This window comes from Cydia fagiglandana, chromosome 4 (genome assembly GCF_963556715.1).
Source record: "Cydia fagiglandana chromosome 4, ilCydFagi1.1, whole genome shotgun sequence".
NCBI lineage: Eukaryota > Metazoa > Arthropoda > Insecta > Lepidoptera > Tortricidae > Cydia > Cydia fagiglandana.
The window spans coordinates 16,348,882-16,372,154 of NC_085935.1; the positions used below are offsets into that span (position 1 = coordinate 16,348,882).

Consider the following 23,273-nt stretch of genomic DNA (forward strand, 5'->3'; position numbering starts at 1 on the left):
AGCCGACACCACCACCAGTTTAGTAAGCCGTGGTAAAAAACCGGAACAAAAGGGATTCAAGTATCATGACCTTTAGTATCGTACTATAATCACGTGACCAGTGTTGTCAACATAGCAAAAACCATAAAATAGCACTGGCGCGCCCTCAAATCCCACGACTCTTCTCTTTCCGCACAGACCTTATGTGTATTTACGGTATTTACGTTTCACATTTTGATTAACGAGAGTGAGATACACATTGGAGAAATAAATTGGACAAGTGAAATACCACCCAGGCTGCGCTTATATTAGCTAAAGCAGTGTTTGAAGCAGTGTCCAGACGGGATTTTTTTTCACAATCTGATTGCATGGTGTGGCTGCAAAAATGAAATTTGAGGACATTAGCTCTCCGATCCAAGGCCTGTTCACTTCCTAAGAAAGTTATGTCCCCAAACAATTGCGCATATGTGCGCCTGAAGCTTCTATGTCTGCGTTGGCCTCCAAGAAAAAGTTGCGAGCAATAAAAATAAAAACATTTTTCTACAGCAACATTGCTCCCAATTCTGATTTAAATTATCACGAATTTTATACATTATTAATCATAAAACGGGACTTAAAACGCGTAAAACTTAATTATACGCGATTCAGTTTTAAAATTCAATATTTGCTTCCATCTGTCTTTATCAACGCCCATAAAATATATGGAGGGTAGGTACGTCTACCCACCATAATAAAAAATATATTTGTCAATGACTCTGTCCAACTGCTGTGGTTAAAGTTCATAGAGTCTGGCTACTGAAATTTTACCTAAAGATTTGGCGGGAAATTCAAAAAATGTTGGACTGGTCACACTTTGTGTAGTAGGAATTATAGTTTTGATACTAGACAATATTTTTGATATTATGTGCTCAAGTAAGGTACCTAAGGAAATAAGTTAAATAAACGTTTACGTGCACTCAAAGTCAGCTCACATAATTTCTACCACAATTTAAAGTACAGTCAACGACAAACACATATGTTTACGTTCAAATATTAAGATTTTATAGATATTTTTCAGAACTTTTAGTTTATCCGTTTCTTTATACACTTGTCCTATTTATGAGATTCAGGCATTAATAAATTCACTTACTTAATCAAAGTAATAGGCAAATGTTAGAACTAGTACTTAAAGTATCAAAATATTTATAGAGCACCAACCTCCAAATTTGTTTACGTTTGGTTAGGAGTTGTAAACATTGCAGTTTTTCGTTATACAACGCTACACGTCGACTTCGCACACTGTCGTAATTATTTACGAGCTTAAATAATAGTTGCCGAACCACACTCAGTATAGAAATTATTAATTTTATTTAAAATAAACCCCCTATAAACCGCAAACAATTTGAATGAATGACATCAATTGACAACTGACTTTTAGCTTTTTTTTAAATCATAGACAATTGGTGATACAACAACGAAATATCTGTCAACAATTTTTGGCTAGCCAGACTAACGAAAATTTTATTTATTAAATATTTAAATAATAAATACAACGTAGCGGTACTACCACTTAAGACTGTAAGTCTGTACCTACATGGATTACAGCAATGCACATAGAAAATGTGCTAAATGCGGAGCAACGGCTGTTGAAGCAGCCAGAGTGAAATTCACAGTTTTAGTGGGTTCAGAAGGAACCGAGTCATAATGCATCTGGAAAGCGTATTAATTAACCGTGAAGAAATGTATGAATACAAGTTGGAAATATGTGTAAAATGCCGTGTGTAAAGTGTAGTGTATCTGTGTGTAAAGTGTAATAGGTAGGCATGCCTGATGTTATTTGTATTACACTGGAAACTCTGTGAATGCGCTTTATTAACACATTCAACACCAAGAACCCGACTGTCGGGTACACTGTTCGTAGCGACTACGCGCTACATACGGCGAACCCGTGGCTACGCGCTACGAGCGTAACCCGTAGCACTTAGTGGTGTTGAATGTGTTAATGTCAATTTTTTTATTAAGTTGTCAGGGTTTAATTTTCAGTGTATATTTCTATATGTAAAACATATTTTTAATAAATAAAATTATACAATGTTACAAACATAAATATGCCTTTTATTTAAATCAATTGATAATACCACAAACAAGGGGTAATATTTGCATCTTTCATATATTTCGTGATATGAAGAAAAAAAATATGGTTATCAACAGAATTACTACCTACCAATACCCGCCAGGCTAAACCGGTTGTCAACTTTAGTTCTTGGTACACAACGCGGCGCTACTAGTATAAACGTATAAACGTTTGGGGACATTTTTTTGTATGGAGTTAACGTTCTTCTCCTAGTGAGTATTATATTCTTTGCTCCGATCCCACTATTAAATTGTGTAGATGTGGATGTTTGGCTAGAATGAGACTGAGAATCAATGGGCATACTTCCCAATACTTACTGCCCAACTGGAGTTGCGTTTGTTCATCGTTGTAGGCGTAACAGACTACCGCACCGCGACCTTGGTGATCCGTACCCATAAGTGAGAGCGAGAAAGAGATATCTAATAAACTATAATAGAGACCGTGCGTATTGGACAATTTACTATTCGGTGAAACTATTCGGTAACGGAGGGACATATATCTAAAGACGGGCCTTTTTACAGATGGTGCTAGTTCAGTTGGTGTCACTCACGAATTCGAGCCAATTGTGCAGTCTAACGCAACTAAATGCGACCAATCGGGGGCGTGATGCGAAAACTCATCAACCTACCGCGTTTTGGCGTTAAAGCCGTAACACACTACCGCACATTTATGCAGTGCGGTACTGTGTTACGGTTTTTAGACTGCAGGATGGGCTCGAATTTGTTTGACTGTACTGGCCCCATTTTTATTTGCCCGCCTCGTAAGCCGCCGTCTTTAGATAGATATTCCATCCTTATCTAAATACGTATTTTAAGTAAAACATCATAAAGGTACATAATTTATAATTGCGTTTATTATTTTACTTTATTTATCTACATTAAAGGTTTATAATATAAATCCGGCTAAACGCAATCTTGTCAGTAGAAAAGGTCAAATTTTCTATGAGACAATATCCCTTCGCGCCTAGTTTTCAAATTTGCCGCCTTTTTCTACTGACAAGATCTGCTTGACCAAGTATAGTTTCGTTACTTACAATAAACTTGGTCAAGCAGATCTTGTCAGTAGAAAAAGGCGGCAAATTTGAAAAATGTAGGCGCGAAGGGATAGCGTCTCATAGAAAATTTGAATTTCGCGCCTTTTTCTACTGACAAGATTTGCTTGACCATCTATATACAGAAACTGCAGGATGTATTTAACATTTTGCCATATTTTTTAAGAGGGCGTAGAGGAGGGTAAATTTTCAGATTCTGTCAAATTACCCCATTTCACGCACAAACGCAGCTCAGGCACACTACCTCAATTTACTGGGACAGGTCAGTGACCCCTAATGTTTTTTTAAAGGTGCTGTTTCGAGTTTAGTGTTAACTACTGACCTCCTTTGAGGAATTAAAACTGTCAAACTTTCCTTTGTGAGAAGACAGAGAAAAAACACTTTTTATATATAGCTTTCCTTGTTTGTTCATGTCATGTCATAGGTATGTGACGTATTAGGTAATAATTATTTATTTTCGTTGTTGACTTTTGTATTAAGATAGGTACAAACGGCGACGCTCTTAACTGTCCATCGGTAGACCTTATGCCTTTTGTAATAAGGTTTACGAACTGTCAGTTAACAGTGTGGTGGTGTGCGATGGTAGGTATGCGGTTTGTAGACATAGACCAAATTAAAACTGGGAGTTTTATTATTAAAGATATAAGAAATCGTCTATTTTACCTACTCGAAGTGAACTATTTATATCTAAAATTATCCCTTCATTAGTTATATATAGGTCGTGTAACATATTTTTTACAACTAAACACGCTTATTATATTTTACTTATAACTTAATTTTTAAAGCTCTATTGATAATAAGGCTTTAAAAACATCTAATAGAATGCAGGTACTACGCTTATACTTTTGTAAGTCAGTAAGTGATGCTTACTTAAAAGTTATCGGGAAATCTAAAAACTCATAATTACCAATATTACAATATTTAAATTTACTATTCCATTTCATACGTTCAATAAGGCCCGGGACCGGGCCTTGTCACCTGCACTGACAGAGGGCCTTTTTAGCCCCACATAATATTAAAGAACTGTGTCCCGGATAGTATGGGTTCTGGGCCATGACCATGACGCGTCCCGAAGTAACTTATACAGGGCGTAATCGTTAAGTGTATCCAGGCTATAATTTCGTAAATATAACAGATATCAGAAAACTTCAAATTGTTATCGAAAGTGCGTTACCCAATGAGTAAAATTACATTAAGGGGTCATCCATTAATTACGTCACACGTTTGGGGGGGGGAGGGGGTCAAGAAAATGTGACATGTTGTGACATGGGGAGGGGGAGTCACAAACACTGTGACGTCACTTTAACTTCATCACTATTCATCAGTAACCGAAAATTAATTTATATTTTTTTATTCGCAGTACATTTAAATAATGAGGTTTTGGAAGTATGTAGGTAATTTTCGTTCCTAATTGGTTTTGTGTTATAAAATTATATATATTAATTTTACCAAAAATATTTTTTTTTAAATAATGCCGAGTTAGTACTGCCGATTTCGTTGAAAACAAAATTACCTAAAATGTGACGTCACATCAGGTGGGGAGGGAGTTGCAAAATGTGACCACGTGTGACAAGGAGGGGGGGAGGGGTCAAAATACCTAGAAATTCATGTGACGTAATTAATGGATGATCCCTAATAACTTTTTTAAATAAAAGCAGAAATATCCCAAACATTAACTTCAAACCCTCCCATACATTTAGTACGACGACTCACCCCTCACTGTAATAAAATAATAAAACTACCGTTTATGAAATTATAGACTTATTATTTCATAAACGGTAGTTTTATTATTTTATTACAGTTTATCATCGCAAATAATGAATCTCAAGCAGTTTTATCTCTTACGACACCAACGTTCTTTGAAGGGTGAGTCGTCGTACTAAATGTATGGGAGGGTTTGTGAGTTAATGTCTTAGAGTAGAGTTAATGTCTGGGATATTTCTGTTTTTATTTAAAAAAAAGTTATTAATGTAATTTTACTCATTGGGTAACGCACTTTCGATATCAATTTGAAGTTTTCTGATATCTGTTATATTTACGGAATTATAGCCTGGCTACACTTAACGATTACACCCTGTATATCATTAGATAGTTCATAGCCTATATCTATAGAATATATCGTTCTTATGAGCGTATTTGGTGGGCATACCTTATAAGTTTCAGTACAGGAAAAAGTACATATGAGCTGTACTTTTAATTGTTAGTACAATCGGTATCAAATAGATAGTGAGGGCCAAAGTGACCAAATATAGCTATAGGATCTAAATGTGAACGAATAGGGTTAGGTGAGGCATATAAGGCCCACCTTTATTTTAACTGAAATAGTTTTATAAATAATCAGGATATTATTACCAATTCAATTCAATATAGATTTCTCATTTGTTCATGTTTCTTCATATACCAAAATAGTTATAAAAATATTCCGGCGCTTTTGAAAAATACACGTTTTATAAAAAAACCATACCATGTTGGTTCGGAACCGGGCCTTGTTACTTGCACTGTCAGTGGGCCTTCTTAGTCATAGTACAAGTTCAAGAATAACAGAGAATATTACCGGGCCTTATTACCTTTTATCATGAATTAATTTCATCTTCAATTTAAATGGTCTAGTAAAATAAGGCCTACATGAGTCATGGAAAAACAAATTGTATTTTATTTAGAAAGTACCTATATGTTGTTCATATTCTTCAGTAAGCTGACCTCTAAGAGTCTATCTATTATAATAATTAATGTAGATTGACAGTTTACTTAGCAAATTGTACTTTTACCTTTAGGTTTTATGTCGGAAATATCTCACCCAATTTGTACTGAAACAAGCATTTGAGCGTAATTAATGATGTTTACTGATTGTTAATCTTAAATATACCTACTTAATATTATGAAGGGCACTTATATTATTTTAGCGGACCGAGCGGATGTATATTTTTGTGGACCACTTTTTTATTAAATTAAAATATAATTTATTAGTGTATACAAACTTAATACCTACAAACAAAAATGATTTTTATTTAAATAATTAAATTGTAATTCATTTCATAAAAGGTTATTACAATTAGGGATATAAGTAGATACCTCACCTATCTTATTACAAAGCATTACAAAAATGTCCAAAGGCCAAAGCCACGCTGATAAGACATAAGACCTTATAAACGACCTCATAAATGTAAACGTTCACTGAAAAAAACCAAAGGCATTTCTCATAATTTTATTCCGTTACTGAGTTATCGTTTTACACCGAATATCAATGAAATAAAAGCACGTTGTTGTTTGATAGATACATTTATATAAACATCGTCACATGAAACCAATATAGGTACTCGTAAACCAGATCACTGCTGGTATTGTCTTTAAATATCGTTCTTTCAACTGATAATATAGCCACAAAAACTCGCTGAGACTGCAGGTCGAGTCTTGATTTCAATTTCTTGATGATATATCATTGAATTAACTTTCAGAGCTCGTGACAGCTCTCAGAATAGCAACAGAACTAGTTGAAACTATGAATTTTATTGCTGAAATTATGTGAACAACATTGCTCTGTCTTCATAAATAAAATTTGAATAATTTATATTGCTTAGGCTAAAATGTGAAGAATTTTGTTGATAAATTGTTTATCTAGTATATTGACATTATGTCATATATGTTTTTAAAATGACGTAACATGAATACCAGCACAATGAAAATTTATTCCAATAAGAAATAACAAATCTTCAAACTTTTTTCATTTTAAGTGAATTAGGAAGCCGCTAATTACACTGATTTGGTTGTATTCATATATTTTATTAAATAATTTGTCATATTTTTTAAGTATTATGACTTGTGAATAAAAAGAAATCGAAATTTTAATGACTCTAGATCTCCGTGTGACGTTATTTATTTACCCTATTTATTTTGAACACAGTTTTTCACTGGTATCATCATTCGTATACGGATATGAATTTCTGTCAATATATATTCAAAATCGAAATGTCAAACTGGGAGATCCTGGTACGCGTCCGCTTCGAACCAAGCCCAGCGGGCATCTGATTGAAAGGAGAATTTGACAGATATGGCGGATGTATGGAAATTTTACGAAAGTTTACGTTTACGATTGAATTTCTCTGTAGCCTTTAAGAGGAAAAATAGGAAAAGCCTGATTCGTTGTAGTCCAGTTATCTGGCTTTCGAAATCACTCGATTTTATAGCATGAGCATCGATTTTTTTATACAAATTTTACTAAACGCTGACACTCGTTCATCTCGTTTTAGGTACAACTTTGCATAAGTGTATTTATTATATTGTAAAATATTTCAGATTTTCAAGGGTGATTCGTTGTAAACACACTCTTTGGGATAATAATGACATTTATTATAATTTTTTTTATCAAGAGATGTGAACGCTAGCGACTAAACGGTGACTGCCTTTTTCGCTGATTTTGCTCGATGCAGTCTTAAGGTAAATGACTTTTAAGGTGTATGGGACTTTTCGGGAAATTTCGGGGTTACTACGGGGTCAACCCCGAAATATTAAAAAGAATACACAGATTACGACAGATATGTAAATGTTTTTTAGAAACAGCTACAATTGTTTCTCGATTTCGGAGGTCAGTCCCATAGTAAAGGCTGTTCATTAAATACCTACCTAGACCTACTGATACTGACACACTTCCACATCGACATGTGACCTGCATATCCCAAAAATAATTACAGGTTTACTCAAAAAACGGTAGTTAGTGTTACAAAATAATTATAATTTATCTTGTTTTATTTTACTTAACTGTGCTATACCTACTTACCTGCCACTAAAACCAAATTCATAATCACATTGTTTATTTATTTCGTATTTTACTAGATTCAAAAATTATAGAGTACTTATAGTATAAGTAGTACTTAAAAATATCTAACATATTTTACAAAACGCGTCTCAAAATGAAGACTAGAGGATTAAGTTCCATTTGATAAATTTCAGTTGCTATAGTTCGTTTTTTTTTAGCATTAGAAAGAACTTGCAAGAAGATCAGCGATCTTGGCATGTCTTTTAATTTTAAACGCTTTTTAAAAATCAAAAACTATTACTTATGAAAGCAGAAGAATATAAATGATCGTATTAGATTCATAATTGTAACATATTTGCCGTAACTTATTTTTAAAATGTGTTTTTCAATTAAAAGACACATCAAGATTGTTTACCTTTTTTCTAATGCTAAAAAAAACGAGGTATAGACTTCAAACTCCTATAAATAGCACTTTGGTGTCAACTGTGTTGCTCAAATAAGCGTATGTATGTAGGTACATAGGTATAATCTATTTGTATTAACAGCGTTGGAAATAATTATAATTTTAGGACACTTTGGCTTTAGATTATGTACGACTCGTAGACATTAAGCGTCCAGGATAAAGAACCGCTCTTCTTGGGGTTTGTCGCAGCCGGGGCCGAGGTAGCGGCGCCGTAGCTCGAGGTCGGGCGGTGCGGACACGTCGCCTTGCAAAATGCTGTAGGCCTGCTCGATTGTACTTTCGATTTCTGGCTTCAACTCCTGAAAAATAAACAATAAAGACATGAGTCTGGTACTAAGGAACAAAAACGGTAGGTCAGTTTAGACTGGTTTTAGGTATGTGTGGTCGAGCGTAGTTATAAATTTGGGTTGTGTCCTTCCGGATGGCGCATACATTGTGGCAGAAGTCACTCGTTATCTCGCTTCAAGAGTGTCAGCGGCGCGCGCACTCTGCAAGTGGCGGGCATAGTGCTCCCGTGCCCATCGGTGCCCACACCACAATGACGTCATAAAGCCATCTCTTTCACCCTTGGTTGGTCTTAACAATGGTAAAGGAGATAGCATTATGACCTCAGTCGCCAGTTGGTATTGCGGTGAGTATAGCCAGGGCCGTCTTAAACTATACTGGGACCCTTGGGCACATAACAATTTGGGGCTCTTTTGGCAAGTAAAGAAAGCGAATTAAACTAACATTTCTCTACTATAATCTTCTATTTATTACGAGTATTCAAATATACTGTTACGGTCTGTCCTTCGGGGCCCCCTGAGGATGGGACCCTGGGCACGGGCCCCGTGTGCTCTTATGGTAAAGGCGGTACTGGTTACAGGAGATAGCATTATGACCTCAGTTGCCAGTTGGTGATGTGGTGAGTATAGCACACGGTACTCGCCTCAAACAGGTCTGGTGAGCGGCGCGCGCGCTCGGCCAGCGCGGCGTGCAGGTGGTAGAGCAGCAGGCCGCGGAGGTGCGCGTCGCCCGCGCCCAGCGTCGCCACCGTGCGCAGCGTGCCGCGGCACAGCGTCTCCTTCAGTGACAGACGGGATTCCGACAGCTCTGTGGAAATCGTGCGTTGTCAGCTCTCGATGTTTCATAATAACTACTACTACATGTAATTAGGCATGTATTATAATGAGTTTTCCTTTAAAACATCATAACAGTCAATGATGGCGTTTAGTGCCTAAGAAGTGTTAGAAGCTAGCAAACAGACCGACAACATTATGCAGACATATGTACTTCAGCATTTACAATAATATGCCTATAGTAACGTTGAAATAAGTTATATTAAAGATTTAAGTAGGTAATTTTGAAAGTTGCTTAGGTACTTATTTAAAGGATTATGTATTTAATATTCATCCCCCTCAAATAATTTTAATAAAATTATTAAATTTTAAGAAGAAGCCCTTTAGCTATAGTAGACGACCAGTTACAGCTTGTGTTCATTTTATCTCTTGGATTCTTAGAAAGAATTTACTGGCTGGGACATAGTTCTGCCAGAAATCTATCTTCGTAACGCGAGTACGCAAGACTCGTAGCGCGACCCGTATTGATATTCAATTCTTCATTCAATCTTGGCTCACTACAATACAAATAGTTGGCTATTAAAAAAATGTAGGTCTTCATCAGCAGATTTTAACGGCAGATTGCCAAAACAGCACTTAGATTTGCACACGAATGACCCGTATAGCATATACTAATTTGAACACCAATAACGAATTGTCGGTTGCACCTATTTTAAATTTGGACACACAGTGACACAACGACCATTGCCTGATATTTCCGACTGCGTGAATCCCAGCGTGCCCGTATCAATCAGGCGGATGACAACAATTTGGACGGTGTCTGACGAATGACGGCATTATTTACTACGTCAAATTGCTGATGGACTACCTCATATCTCAGAAACGTATCGTCTCGTCACATTAACACATCACTCACGTACGTAAATCATTACAGACGCCAAAATGACGAACACAACAAAGTACAATGCACCGGGATTATTATTAAATGCGGAGTATTATGGCTTGTAGTACTAACGGCACAGGTAGACCAATCCACCTGCTGACGACGTGCGGCCGGGCGTTCCTCGCGGCAGCGCCCATGTCAACGGCGGTTAATCGTACAACTGCCCCTCGCGATAATATCGCCCCTGATTTTATTGACTTGTTGCGTAGTACGACTGCATACCGTGACACGCTATTCTGAACGCGTGCTGTAACACTAACTAAAATTAATACAAGCCGTCAAAATGCGTTTGAAGACCACGGAATGGCGCAGTTTGAATGGAATTGTTTCATGGACTTGGAATATAATTCGGACTATTAATGTCACTTTTGATTAGAGGGGCGGGCACGTCCGTTCTCTACAAGTTTATGTAACACATAAATAGTTGTTAAATGTATATTAACATGATAATGAGTGGTTACGCAGTAGTCGCCTGGGCATGAGCTGGCGCGGCCTACATGTGCATCGCTGTGGCGCATCCAAATGTGGCAATGTGATCGTTGGTCATGACGCACACTGCTCACCTATTGTCTTAACTAACACGCATGCAACTCGCACTATAAACTACGTATATGCTATCTACACGAACAATATTTGTATAGAAACAAAGTAAATCGCTTCTCGAAAACGGCTCTATAGATTTTGATAATATATTATGCTAGCGACCCGCCCCGGCTTCGCACGGAATAAGAAATTATACACCTAAACCTTCCTCAAGAATCACTCTATGGATTGTTGAAAACCGCATGAAAATCCAGAAGTTTTTGAGTTTATCGCGAACATACAAACGCACAAACAGATAGACGCGGCGTGGTACTTAGTGATAATAGGTAGGTACGCACAGTCTACGTCAAATATATGTTTACACTTTTTCCTTATTACCAAGGAATAAGGTGCTGTACCTATGACGCTTATGGACACGAAGTAGCTAAGTTTCTTTTTCCTGGAAAATCTTGGTTACTGACGATATAATTGTCTTATATTGAAAAGTTACGATTCAATTACCCATTGACTTCCCACCCGTGCATGAATGAATAACTAGTTAATTTAAACAAGGTTTTCCTTTCAGTAGGTATAGGAAAATCCTACATATAATCGGGGTAACGAGGTTCAAAAGTGTATTAGAGTAGCGTCAAAGGCTTACAACAGAAGCAGATATTAAAATTAAGAAGAGAAGACAGTGTCACGTGAGTCACTGTCATTATAATGTGGTAGTTACGAGTATTTTGTACATTTAAGTAATATTTCAAAATTGTTTTTTTCTAATCACACAAATAAAGGTATGGCGGTTGGCGCTTACGCTATTACGCCGCTCCAATATTATTGCGGCGCTATGCGATGTATATAAGCGCGAGCCGCCATAAGGTACCTTTTGCCGTGGACCGTCACATAACTTTACTATTTCATATCTACTGTATCACTAATTCATTACCCGAATCGCGCCGTTTTAGTTTCATTTTCTGCTTCTAATGTAAACCTTTGACCCCACTCTTCATCTTAACACCCTACTAAGAATATACAAATAGGCACATACATAAACCAATACATACATGTACCTAGCTACAACGGAACCTTGGTATCAGAGTTGTTTAGTAATTAATCCTTGACTCGATAAATACCGCAAAATGCCCGCGAATGTAATATCTACACACCACAACCCATTATAGCCATGTGATACGAGTAGGTATGTTTCTGTTTAAATATACCTACAACGGCTACAACATGCAAAACAGCCTACTTATTGAAAAACAAAAGTAGTAAGTAAAGTACTAGAGTACCTATTCTTAGATTTTATGTCGGTATTAGAAATACGGCGTGGGCATACTTTGAATCATGAGCGTAGTGAAGGATTCAAGAGTTAACGCCCTACGTGGAAATAGTTGCAATGCCGTTGCCATGTGATGTGACACATATTATCTAGACACGCGGCAGCGTGTCAAGCCAAGTTCAAGCAAAGGAACTGGCTAGCCAGCGCCAAGTGTAATATTACACGAACCACTTGGTGCCACTTTTGACCCTTCTATAACTCAAAACATCTTTAACGTAAACACATAAAACTACGTGTGTTTAATTATATCCATAAGGACATCTAGAAGCCCAAATTTCATGAAGCTAGCTCAAACGGTTATAAAGATATGAAGGTCAAAAAGTCGTAAATTTTAAGACTGACTGACATACCTATAGTACCTAAACCTAACCTACTTCCAGATGACCTAGAAGGATGAAATTTGGAATCCAGCTCAGTTATTGTGTGAAAGCGTAGGAAAAAATCTAAAAATTAAAAAAAGTTATATAATAGGGGGGGTCCCCATACAAAAAAACCATTTTTTATTGTTACTGACATATAAGTACCTAAACCTAACCTACTTCCAGATGACCTAGAAGGATGAAATTTGGAATCCAGCTCAGTTATTGTGTGAAAGCGTAGGAAAAAATCTAAAAATTAAAAAAAGTTATAAAATAGGGGGGGTCCCCATACAAAAAAACCATTTTTTATTGTGACTGACATATAAGTACCTAAACCTAACCTACTTCCAGATGACCTAGAAAGATGAAATTTGGAATCCAGCTCGGTTATTGTGTGTAAGCGTAGGAAAAAATCTAAAAACAAAAAAAAGTTAATAAATAGGGGGGGTTCCCATACAAATTTCTTTTTTATTGTGACTGACATATAGTACCTAAACCTAACCTACTTCCAGATGACCTAGAAGGATGAAATTTGGAATCCAGCTCGGTAATTGTGTGTAAGCGTAGGAAAAAATCTAAAAATAAAAAAAGTTAAAAAATAGGGGGGGTCCCCATACAAAAAACCTGTAATACGCGCTAAACAACCGGTCCACGGTGTGTCGTTGGCGGCGCGTGGCACCACATAATTAATACAAAGAACAGAAGTAAAAAACATGCAGCGGAAACACAAGAAAAAACATTAAATCTCAATACCTGCCTAGTTTTCTTTACAAAAAGTATTGATATCCCATCAAAAACATAAATGTAAAAAAGGAGAGCCAAGTTCAATACAAAAATTATGCTTGGCTGTGGGGTTCGCCGCAAAAAGAATGGAGATTTAAATGAGTGCCAAGTTCTATGCAAAATCCAAATATGTATTTATAGGAACAAAATAACATTATAAACAAGTATTAAACTCTATTTCTTTGCTTTATTGGATACCTATAACAATTGTTGTTATTTAATAAAAATGTGAGATCTTAAAGTAGGTTAGATTTGGCTTGGCCAGTTTTTATCAGAATTACAAAATATATATGTTGAATAACTTTATAAAATGATTGATGTAATGAAAACTGGCCAAGTCAAATCTAACCTACTTTAAGATCTCACATTTTTTTTAAATAACAGCAATTGTTATAGGTATCCAATAAAGCAAAGAAATAGAGTTTAATACTTGTTTATAATGTTATTTTGTTCCTATAAATACATATTTGGATTTTGCATAGAACTTGGCACTCATTTAAATCTCCATTCTTTTTGCGGCGAACCCCACAGCCAAGCATAATTTTTGTATTGAACTTGGCTCTCCTTTTTTACATTTATGTTTTTGATGGGATACTGCTTTTCACAACACCTATGAAGAAATTATTATGTTTAAAAATATTGTTGAAGCTAAAAAAATAGTATGACGTAATACGTAATCGATTAAAAACAATTTACTTAATCTATTAGTTATGTGCACACTGTTTTCGTATTTTGATTGTGTTAATATTTTATACCCACTGGCAATCAAATGTCTCAGGGTAGAAAACATGCCGCTTTGATCTCTCCTACCAGGTTTTCCGAATAGGTGATGTGAAAACATTTTTTTAACCGACTTCCATTTCATAGAAGGAGGAGGTTCTGTATTCGGTTGTGACTATTTTTTTTTTTTCTATGTACGTTCACCGATTACTCCGACATCTGTAGTCCGATTGGAGTAATTCTTTTTTTGTTTGAAAGGAGCTACCTCCGAGTTGGTCCCATTTTAATTTGGTTCTGTTCTGATGATGGGATCCATGAGGAATTGAGGGAACTCCTCAATTTTTAAAGGCACATGCATGGTGATTTGAGTGTTTTCTTAAGCAACTCGAGCATTTTCTCCCGAAAACCACCACTTTGATGAAGTAGACTTGATGATGATGATTGTTTTGATGATAATGATGATGATTTTTTAAATGTAGTATGTTCAGCGATTACTCCGGCACCTGTGATCCGATTTGAGTAATTCTTTTTTTGTTTGGAAGGAGTTACCTCCACGGTGTTTCCGTATTATTTTTGGTTCTGTTCTGATGATGGGATCCATGAGGAATTGAGGGAACTCCTCAATTTTTAAAGGCACATGCATGGTGATTTGAGTGGTTTCTTAAGCAACTCGAGCATTTTCTCCCGAAAACCACCACTTTGATGAAGTAGACCTGATGATGATGATTGTTTTGATGATAATGATGATGATTTTTTAAATGTAGTATGTTCAGCGATTACTCCGGCACCTGTGATACGATTTGAGTAATTCTTTTTTTGTTTGGAAGGAGTTACCTCCACGGTGTTTCCGTATTATTTTTGGTTCTGGTCTGATGATGGAATCCATGAGGAATTGAGGGAACTCCTCAATTTTTAAAGGCACATGCATGGTGATTTGGGTATTTTCTTAAGCAACTCGAGCATTTTCTCCCGAAAACCACCACTTTTATGAAGTAGACCTGATGATGATGATTGTTTTGATGATAATGATGATGATTTCTTAAATGTAGTATGTTCAGCAATTACTCCGGCACCTGTGATCCGATTTGAGTAATTATTTTTTTGTTTGGAAGGAGTTACCTCCAAGGTGTTTCCGTATTATTTTTGGTTCTGGTCTGATGATGGAATCCATGAGGAATTGAGGGAACTCCTCAGTTTTTAAAGGCACGTGTAAAGTGATTTCGGTGTTTTCTAAAGTAATTCGAGCATTTGCTTCCGAAAACCGCCAATTTGATGTACTGCAAGTGTAGCCAAGTGTATACTTAACAAGAGTTTGACATTGACATATTCGCTAAGTTAGCGACGCTAACGTCTTCGTAACTTACTTTTCATGCATCTCGCTCGCACTAATATGCCAGTACGAGCGAGATGCAAAGAAAGTAAGTTACACACACGCTAGCGAATAAATCAATGTCAAACTCTTGGTAAGCTGGTAAGGCTACTGATCGGGGGTTAGGGTTAGGAGTTAAGGCGAAGCGAAGCTAAGGGAATGGCGGTTGAAGGGCTGCTGGTTCAGGGTCGAGGGGTTCATGCATCAGGGGTTGATGCGCTGTGAGGTAGAGTGATCGGGGCCATCGGGGGGTTGAGGGATTGGGTCAGTGGCGGGGCGGAGGATGGATTTAGTGTAGTGACAGGAATTATAATTTCCCAGACGGACTCGAAAAAAATCCTGATTAAGTACATATTTATTAAAGTAGGTACACGAATTTAGTGTTAATCATGATGTTGTTTTTCATTCATGCGTCGCGCACTTAACAATGCGTTAAAACTAAAAATGGAAAAATAAAAACTTTTTACAAAAAAAAGAAAACCGACTTCAAAAAGGATGAAATAAAATATTATCCTTTTTAAGTCTATGCGTTACCAAATGATATGTTTGAAGTCGGTGCCAAGCCAAGTAGTAACACCCCGTCAAAAATAATCAGCTTTATGACTATAAATCCCATTAGAGAACTGTACTAATGAGTATTATAAATGTGTAAGTAATTCTGTCTGCCTCTTTGTCGCCTTTTCATGGCTAAACAACTGAACCGCTTTAGGTGAAATTTGGCAAGAACGTAAATTCCTTGATTTGTTTTATATTTTGAAATGTAGTCCTCTGAATAAGGGACGGGAAATAACTCAGTCCCAATCCCACGCTTGCGTGCCGACAAACATGGTACGGACTGTACCAAGAAGGTTTGATCGTGTGTTCTTAGGTACAGTCGACGTCAAAGATATGTTTACACTTTTGCACCGTACTTCTTTGTAATATGTAATATAAGACGAAAAGTGTAAACATATTTTTAACGACGACTGTACCTACAGAAAGTACGTTCATTGTCGTCGTGTAAGGCAATCCAACGTAAATCATTATAGAATCGCACCAAAATCATGGTATGCTTCAAAAGTTGGCTTGGCACCGACTTCAAACATATCAGTTGGTAACGCATAGACTTAAAAAGGATAATATTTTATTTCATCCTTTTTGAAGTCGGTTTTCTTTTTTTTGTAAAAAGTTTTTATTATATTCTACAATAAGATACATAAAATGTTAGCTACGTTTATACTACAGTAAGGTAAACGTACTAGTGCTCGACGCGGTTCCAGTACATGTCATATTGAAACTTGTGTTATTACTTATTGTCAATAGAGGTGGCAGCAAGATGCAATCTATTGGGCATTAGCATGTCGGGCACTAGTACATTTACCTTACTACATCTCACTCGGCAGCTTGTTAAAAAAGCGGCCAAGTGCGAGTCGGACTCGCCCATGAAGGGTTCCGTAGCAGCAAGTAACATAATAAAATTGCGGTTTCCGATTTGTGACGTATTAAAAGAAAACTACTTACTAGATCTCGTTCAAACCAATTCTCGGTGGAAGTTTGCATGGTAATGTACATATTTTTTTTAGTTTTATCATTATCTTATTTTACAGTTACAGGGGGGGCGACACACATTTTACCACTTTGGAAGTGTCTCTCGCGCAAACTATTCAGTTTAAAAAAAAGTATATTCGATACATCATTTTTAAAGACCTATGCAGTATGCGTAGATACCCCACACGTATGAGTTTGATGAAAAAAAAATTGACTTTCAGTTCTAAGTATGGAGAACCCCCAAAATGTACGGTTTTTTTTTCTATTTTTGTGTGAAAATCTTAATGCGGTTCACTGAATTAAGCGGTGCCGCGCTTCGACGCGTAACTAGATGTGGCTGATCATTTCATAATATGTAGTATATGTACTAAGGGGTAATATTTGTAAAGTTTAACAGAAAAAAATTAAGTAAATAAGCAAAATAAATTACTATAGAGTACGAAGTCAGCAAAAGAAGAGTCGTAAAACGTCATAATTACATAGAATTCTAACGTTTAAAATAACACTTGCACTGCGTGTGCTATCAAAATCGGTGTATACTTGTCTTGGTCTTTGGAGTTTCGTTTTGCCTCACGAGATTCTTGTTTATTTTTAACACTAACGTTAAAAACAACAAACCACACTTTTAGCGTTTATAACATGGCGACGAATGACAGAAAGATGGACATTACAAAAATATCGGCGGAAATCGAGAGTTGGGTTACAACTTTTGTTTTATATTTATAACTCTTTACGAGTATATATGTACTTATGTTCGGATTTATTAATCGATTAATATTTATGTATAAAGTAAAAATAGGTAACACAGTAAAACATGCTGACCAATAGATAATAAAATAAGTATGTAGGTACTTGGTTTAATAACGGATTTTTGTTAAAAGTTTTAAGGTAAAACATGAAAAAGTCGAATAAGTACTTGTTAGTTTTAAAATATCACGATATCACAATACCGAATAATTTCATATCGTCAGCAAATCCAAGCTTCAGTGCAAGTCTCAGTCGCAAATCAACAAAAATGTGGTTGGAGTAAGGGATTAAAGCCGCTAGTCTTTCTAGCACGAAAGTTTCTAGCTGGAATTGATTATCTAGGTTCAGCGTGGCTACGAGGCTCCCGAGGACGCCCTGCACCATGTTCACTCGGGCAGGGGGTTCCAGGGCTTCGCAGTTGTCACACCGCCAATCGCACCGGGGGTCCAGAGGCGTTACCGGCAAGAGAACTCCGACGCACTCCTTGTGCAAGCATCGCAACGCCGACAGCCTTGTCCCCATTTCAGAGGAGTCGGAGCACCTGTGGCATTTACACCAGAATCTTTTAGTTTTGTACAATTGAATTCGTCTGGCAGGCGTACACCAAAGCAGTCCAGTGTAACTGCTGACGATTTCTTCCCCAACCTCGATGTCTTTACTCGCGTAAACCGCCATTGTATAATCATCACCAAATTCATTTCTCGTGTTTGGAACGCAACTGTGATTCAAGAATGCGGATATTGGATATAGGCCGCGCAAAGCCACCATATTTTTCTGGCTGTGATTAGATATTCTAAATGAATTAATTTTTAATATTTCTGAACACATCGTAATGAACTTGATTTGTTCTTCAGGAATGGTGTTTTTTGGTAATAACGTTTGAAGTTCAGACCAGTCTACACTGCTAGAGTCGCTTTTCTGTAGCTGACAAAGCATTTCGACCTGCTGCTTTGATAGCAATAAACATTCTAAATATATAAGGATTCCGGCCATAAATCGGGCCTTATTATCGAATTCTTCATCCAGTTTCCAAGTAGTAGAAATAAAGTCACACTTTTGGGCATGACGCGAATTTTTACAACTTTCGGAGCACACCATTAAATAACACTTTTCACACAAAACACAAGTTTTATTTTTTTGAAAACAGTTGGTACAAAATGTGTCTTTATTCTGATCTGCCCGTGGTCCAATAACTAGAGGTTTGTTGGTAAAAATTAAATTTCCTTTTTTTATAAATTTTGTTGCAAATAACCCCCTCCCACCAAGGTTCGAGCGTTTGACATCCCAGGAACACGTGTCGTTTGTTGTGTGTCTTGCGAGATGTTCTTTAAGTACTTCTATGTTAGACAAATGTGCCATTATGGTGAGACACCGCCACGGGACTGCGAGATGTGGGGTCCAGGGAGCGCAGGCCGCGGCTGACTGACTCCGCTGTCTATGAAACTGACCTGATATGAAAATAGCGACAAGAGTATATTTCAAAACTAATTCATGGGCCTGTACTCGTGTCGAATCTGACGTAATGTGTGTCGGTACACGAATTATGTTTATCGGCATGTTTAAGCTAAAAGCATTCTTTAAATGTATTTATCTTGCGTACCTGCATTGTTGAAATAAAGCATTAGAGGTATGTGACTGACTAACGCGCTCATACCTAGTTTACTTTTGTGTTTTAGCATTGACGAGATCTGTTTACAGTTGGGAATTGTAGGATTTGTAGGTTAACGATTTCCGCTTTAAAGACGAGTTTACTAGAATTCCATTATCTTTTTACGCAGTCTCTTAGTAGATGTTTAATAGGTAGGTACGTAAGTATAAACGCAGCAGAAAAAAGTAAATAATAATAGTCAAGGTTTGTTAGCATTTCACATAGTTCGGGGTATTTACTAAAATCTAATTAATCAACAGATAGTTTTACTTAATATATTTTTAGCATGATGTTTTAGTTCATAGGTGTAGGTGTCACACTAAGCTGTTATTTATGAATACATTCGGTAAAAAATGTTTCTAATAAAAATAGCTTGTCTTCTGTTTCAAATAAAAAAAAAATAAAGCTACCTCGCCCAGAGGATAAGCCTGGCCACCCAAAGAGTAACGCTGCTAGCCTCCTGGAGGGCTAATATGGTCGATCATTTGTCACAATACCTGTCACTTTCTAACAAATATGTAAGTGCGAAAGTGACGCATGGAATGACAGTTGATAAAAATGCAACCATGATACTGCAGCTGGGCACCATAACATAACACATGAAGATGACCTGGGGAGCATTTTTTATGTATAAGTATATTTTCCGATTTATCATAGTTTCTTTTTTAGTTTGAATAAATTAGTTTATTAATTGTGTTTCTAATTATTAATAAAATATAATTAGGTACTTATGTTAAATATTATTACGACATTAAATTGGGTTTTTAAAATAAAATAAACAAATAGTGTACGATCATACCTACTAATCTTACGTTGATACGCTGAAAATATGACGTAGGTTGGTAATATAGATCTATGAATGAATGACGTGTCACCTTTCGTCATTGTTCGACGTAGACTATACAAAAATAACCACTTGTTGTTGATTTATATATTGTAGTATCTAGTCATATTTAACATCGTATTTTCTTGGAAACGTTCGTATTTGTCATACGACGAGTACTTTTTGAGACTGACTGCGCCGACGGCTTTTTCGCTCTTATTGCGCGGACATAAAGCTTTTTCCTATCGGATTTTGCCGAATGCGCGTCGATATATCTGGTGAGGAGACCCTTAACCCTCCATACGAAGGCCAAAAATTTTTCGCGGCGAAAAATTATTTCTTCTTCCTCTGTCCCTAATCATAATCAGAATACGGTGCCCTATGCCCTTAAACGGATATCTACCTAAAATTTTTGTTACACCTTGTATGTAATTTGAATGTTTATGCCAAATTACATGTTATTTTAGTAGGTACCTATGTCATTTTAACATGACAGAAATAACTTAATTTACGTAAGTAATACTGGCGACGGCCCATGTGACTCTATAATATAATTTCAGGCGTTTTACTTCTTACTTTTATGAATGAATTCGTAAATAAACGATTACCGTATCTTCGCGGCCTCGTTGCTATTAATAAAATGACTGAAGAATCGCGTGAAGAGTATAGTTAGGTCGGGAAATATCATATTGATTCTATCTATTTCAAGATATTTTTAATTATCGCTTATTTGACTGGTGTAAAAATAGGGTATTTTTACTAAGTTTAGCTATAGGTATCTCGTACTACCTATATGTTAAAAGACAACTAAAATCAAGGTTACACAGTCAGCCGATCGCTAGGTATCAAGTGAACCTCTTCACTTGTCTCCTGCTTGTTTACTCTACTACTTCTGTTATACTTTCGTTTAAATTAAATGGAAGGGTAACACTAATTGTTTACCTACCAAATATAGAATGTAAAAAATATATTTTCTATATGCGCTCGAAATAAGGCTCTGCAATTAATGTCTTCGAAAATTAGTGAATAAGGTTGCATTTTATAATCTGAATTGCGAAATAGTTGCATGCGACGAAATAGTTACGTGCAATGCACGACGGTGTCAAACAAGCATTCTACTTTTTTGTAATCTTTAGCTTGCTCAGCTTATTACTTATGTAGTGCGAAGAGTAATCAGCATTTTTGCTCCATTTGCTTGAATATTTGCTTCAGTAGTAATGTACCTAAGACATTCATATTCTTAATGAGGGTATCAGTAGATAATATCCAGAAAGCAATAACAAAATAATGAGTAATATCGTAACATGAAGTTAACACGAAGGTGGCTTCAAATTATACGCCATTTATATGTTATTTATAGTTATTTTCATAGTACTTACCATGATAACGGAGTCCTTCAACTTCTCCAAACTCCCAAATAATCCGGCACTGTAGATCGACTACTACTTGGTTCGTTTTTGGAATGTATTTAGTGATCCGGTTAGCGAGATAGTTTTCCAAATGGTCTACGTCTCCAAAGTCTATTGACCCGAGTAAGCTGCCGATAGCACTCTGCACGGCACCGACATTCTTCCTAGGTACTCTCAACCCACACTCAAGGCATTGCCACGCACTGGCCATATTCAACGGCTGAATAGGTAATATACTACCAGGACATTCGGTCACAAAGCACTTGAGAGCGGCTAGGAGAGTTCCTCTCTCAGTAGGGTCTGCACAACGGTCACATTTGCACAGAAAATGTTTGGTATTATACAGTTGAGTTTGTCGGGAAGGCGTCCCCCATAAAAATCCAGAGTAACATGTAAATATCTCACATCCCGCTCGTATATGCTTAATTGCTTTGACTGTCATTTGAGCATCGCTGTTGTAACTGTGCCTCGTGTTTGGTACACAGTTATGATTCATCAAACTAGCAACAGGATATAGCCCTCTTCTGCTCATTTCCTTCTTTCCGTATGCGATTGCAATTTGATACGCGTTTGCATCGAGTACGCAACACGCAAGTCTCATTAGATCTTCTTCGGATTCTGGTATTTCAAAGTATTGCTTTAGGTCTCTAATCTCAGTTCCGTGTTGTGGTAACATGTGAGCTTGTAGAGCGAATAGTAATTGTTTTTGATCCTCGTTAAGCAATAACACACGTATGGCAGTGAGTGCGCGTGACACCGTCTTATCGCTGAACTCTTCAACTGGCATTTTTTTCTCCCAGCGTGAGATAATATTGCAGTCAGTAAAATGCACGTCACTATTTTGACACTGTTTGGAACACAACAACAATCCGCATTTTAAACATTTAACCACATTCTCTGTGTCGTATTTATAACAAGCTGTACATCCGCCTTGTTCTATAGATGCAGCCCGGGGCCCGCTGATGAGAGGGTGATCCACGAAGAGTACTTCACCCGGTAATATGTCTTCCGTTGCGATAAGCCCGCGGCCTCCAACTGACGATTCACCGATTTCCCATTTGCTGGAATGTAGAACTCCGTCGACGGAGCTGTAGAGTCCTAAGTGTTCCTTTACCATTCGCGACAATTGATCCAATGACAACATCCTGTCGTGACTCGCCTCGCTCGATGTCAGCACTGCACTGCGCATTCAATGCGAATAAACATCCACCAGTTTTATAACATTAAGTGTCCAGTAATCAAATCATTATCATCACTGCCAAAAAACCAATGCAATATTAATTTCCTGTATCAATTAATCCCTACCGACTTCACCAACTGCTGCGTGACATGTGTATATATACCAGCTAGCCTCCCGTCACAGAGTTTGCCAAGTGAGAAATATAACAATAGATTTTAATATTAATCAATTAGTTCGATAAATTCGTGAATCAGCCGGTTACCTGAGCGCGCCGCGGCACAAGTGTGAAAGACTAGTCCGCGACATCTGGAAAAAACTAGCCGAAAAAATAGGTATGTGTAAGAGATCGGTAGATGGTTATTTATAAACACCAGAAGTAAGTAAAACCGCAGCTCAGATCAGTTATACAAAAATAATCTCCTAGAGGAACTGACTGGTTAAGCGTTACGCCAAAAATATACTTACATACCTACTGAAAAAA

At 36.9% G+C, this 23,273-nt stretch overlaps 1 protein-coding gene across 2 annotated transcripts; it reads right to left on the minus strand.

The window, feature by feature from the left end:
- Positions 1-7,578: 7,578 nt before the first annotated feature.
- On the minus strand, positions 7,579-23,008 carry LOC134663936 (SET domain-containing protein SmydA-8-like). Of its 2 annotated transcripts, none has more exons than XM_063520480.1 (3): positions 21,583-23,008; positions 9,288-9,451; positions 7,579-8,658 (listed from the first exon to the last, which is right to left on the minus strand). In XM_063520480.1, the coding sequence occupies exons 1-3, from the start codon at positions 22,799-22,801 to the stop codon at positions 8,503-8,505; spliced, it is 1,539 nt and encodes a 512-aa protein (XP_063376550.1). In that variant the 5' UTR covers positions 22,802-23,008; the 3' UTR covers positions 7,579-8,502. The 2 variants fall into 2 exon arrangements, with proteins under 2 accessions (XP_063376550.1, XP_063376551.1); XM_063520481.1 differs by lacking the exon at positions 21,583-23,008 and adding an exon at positions 17,936-19,162.
- Positions 23,009-23,273: the final 265 nt, after the last annotated feature.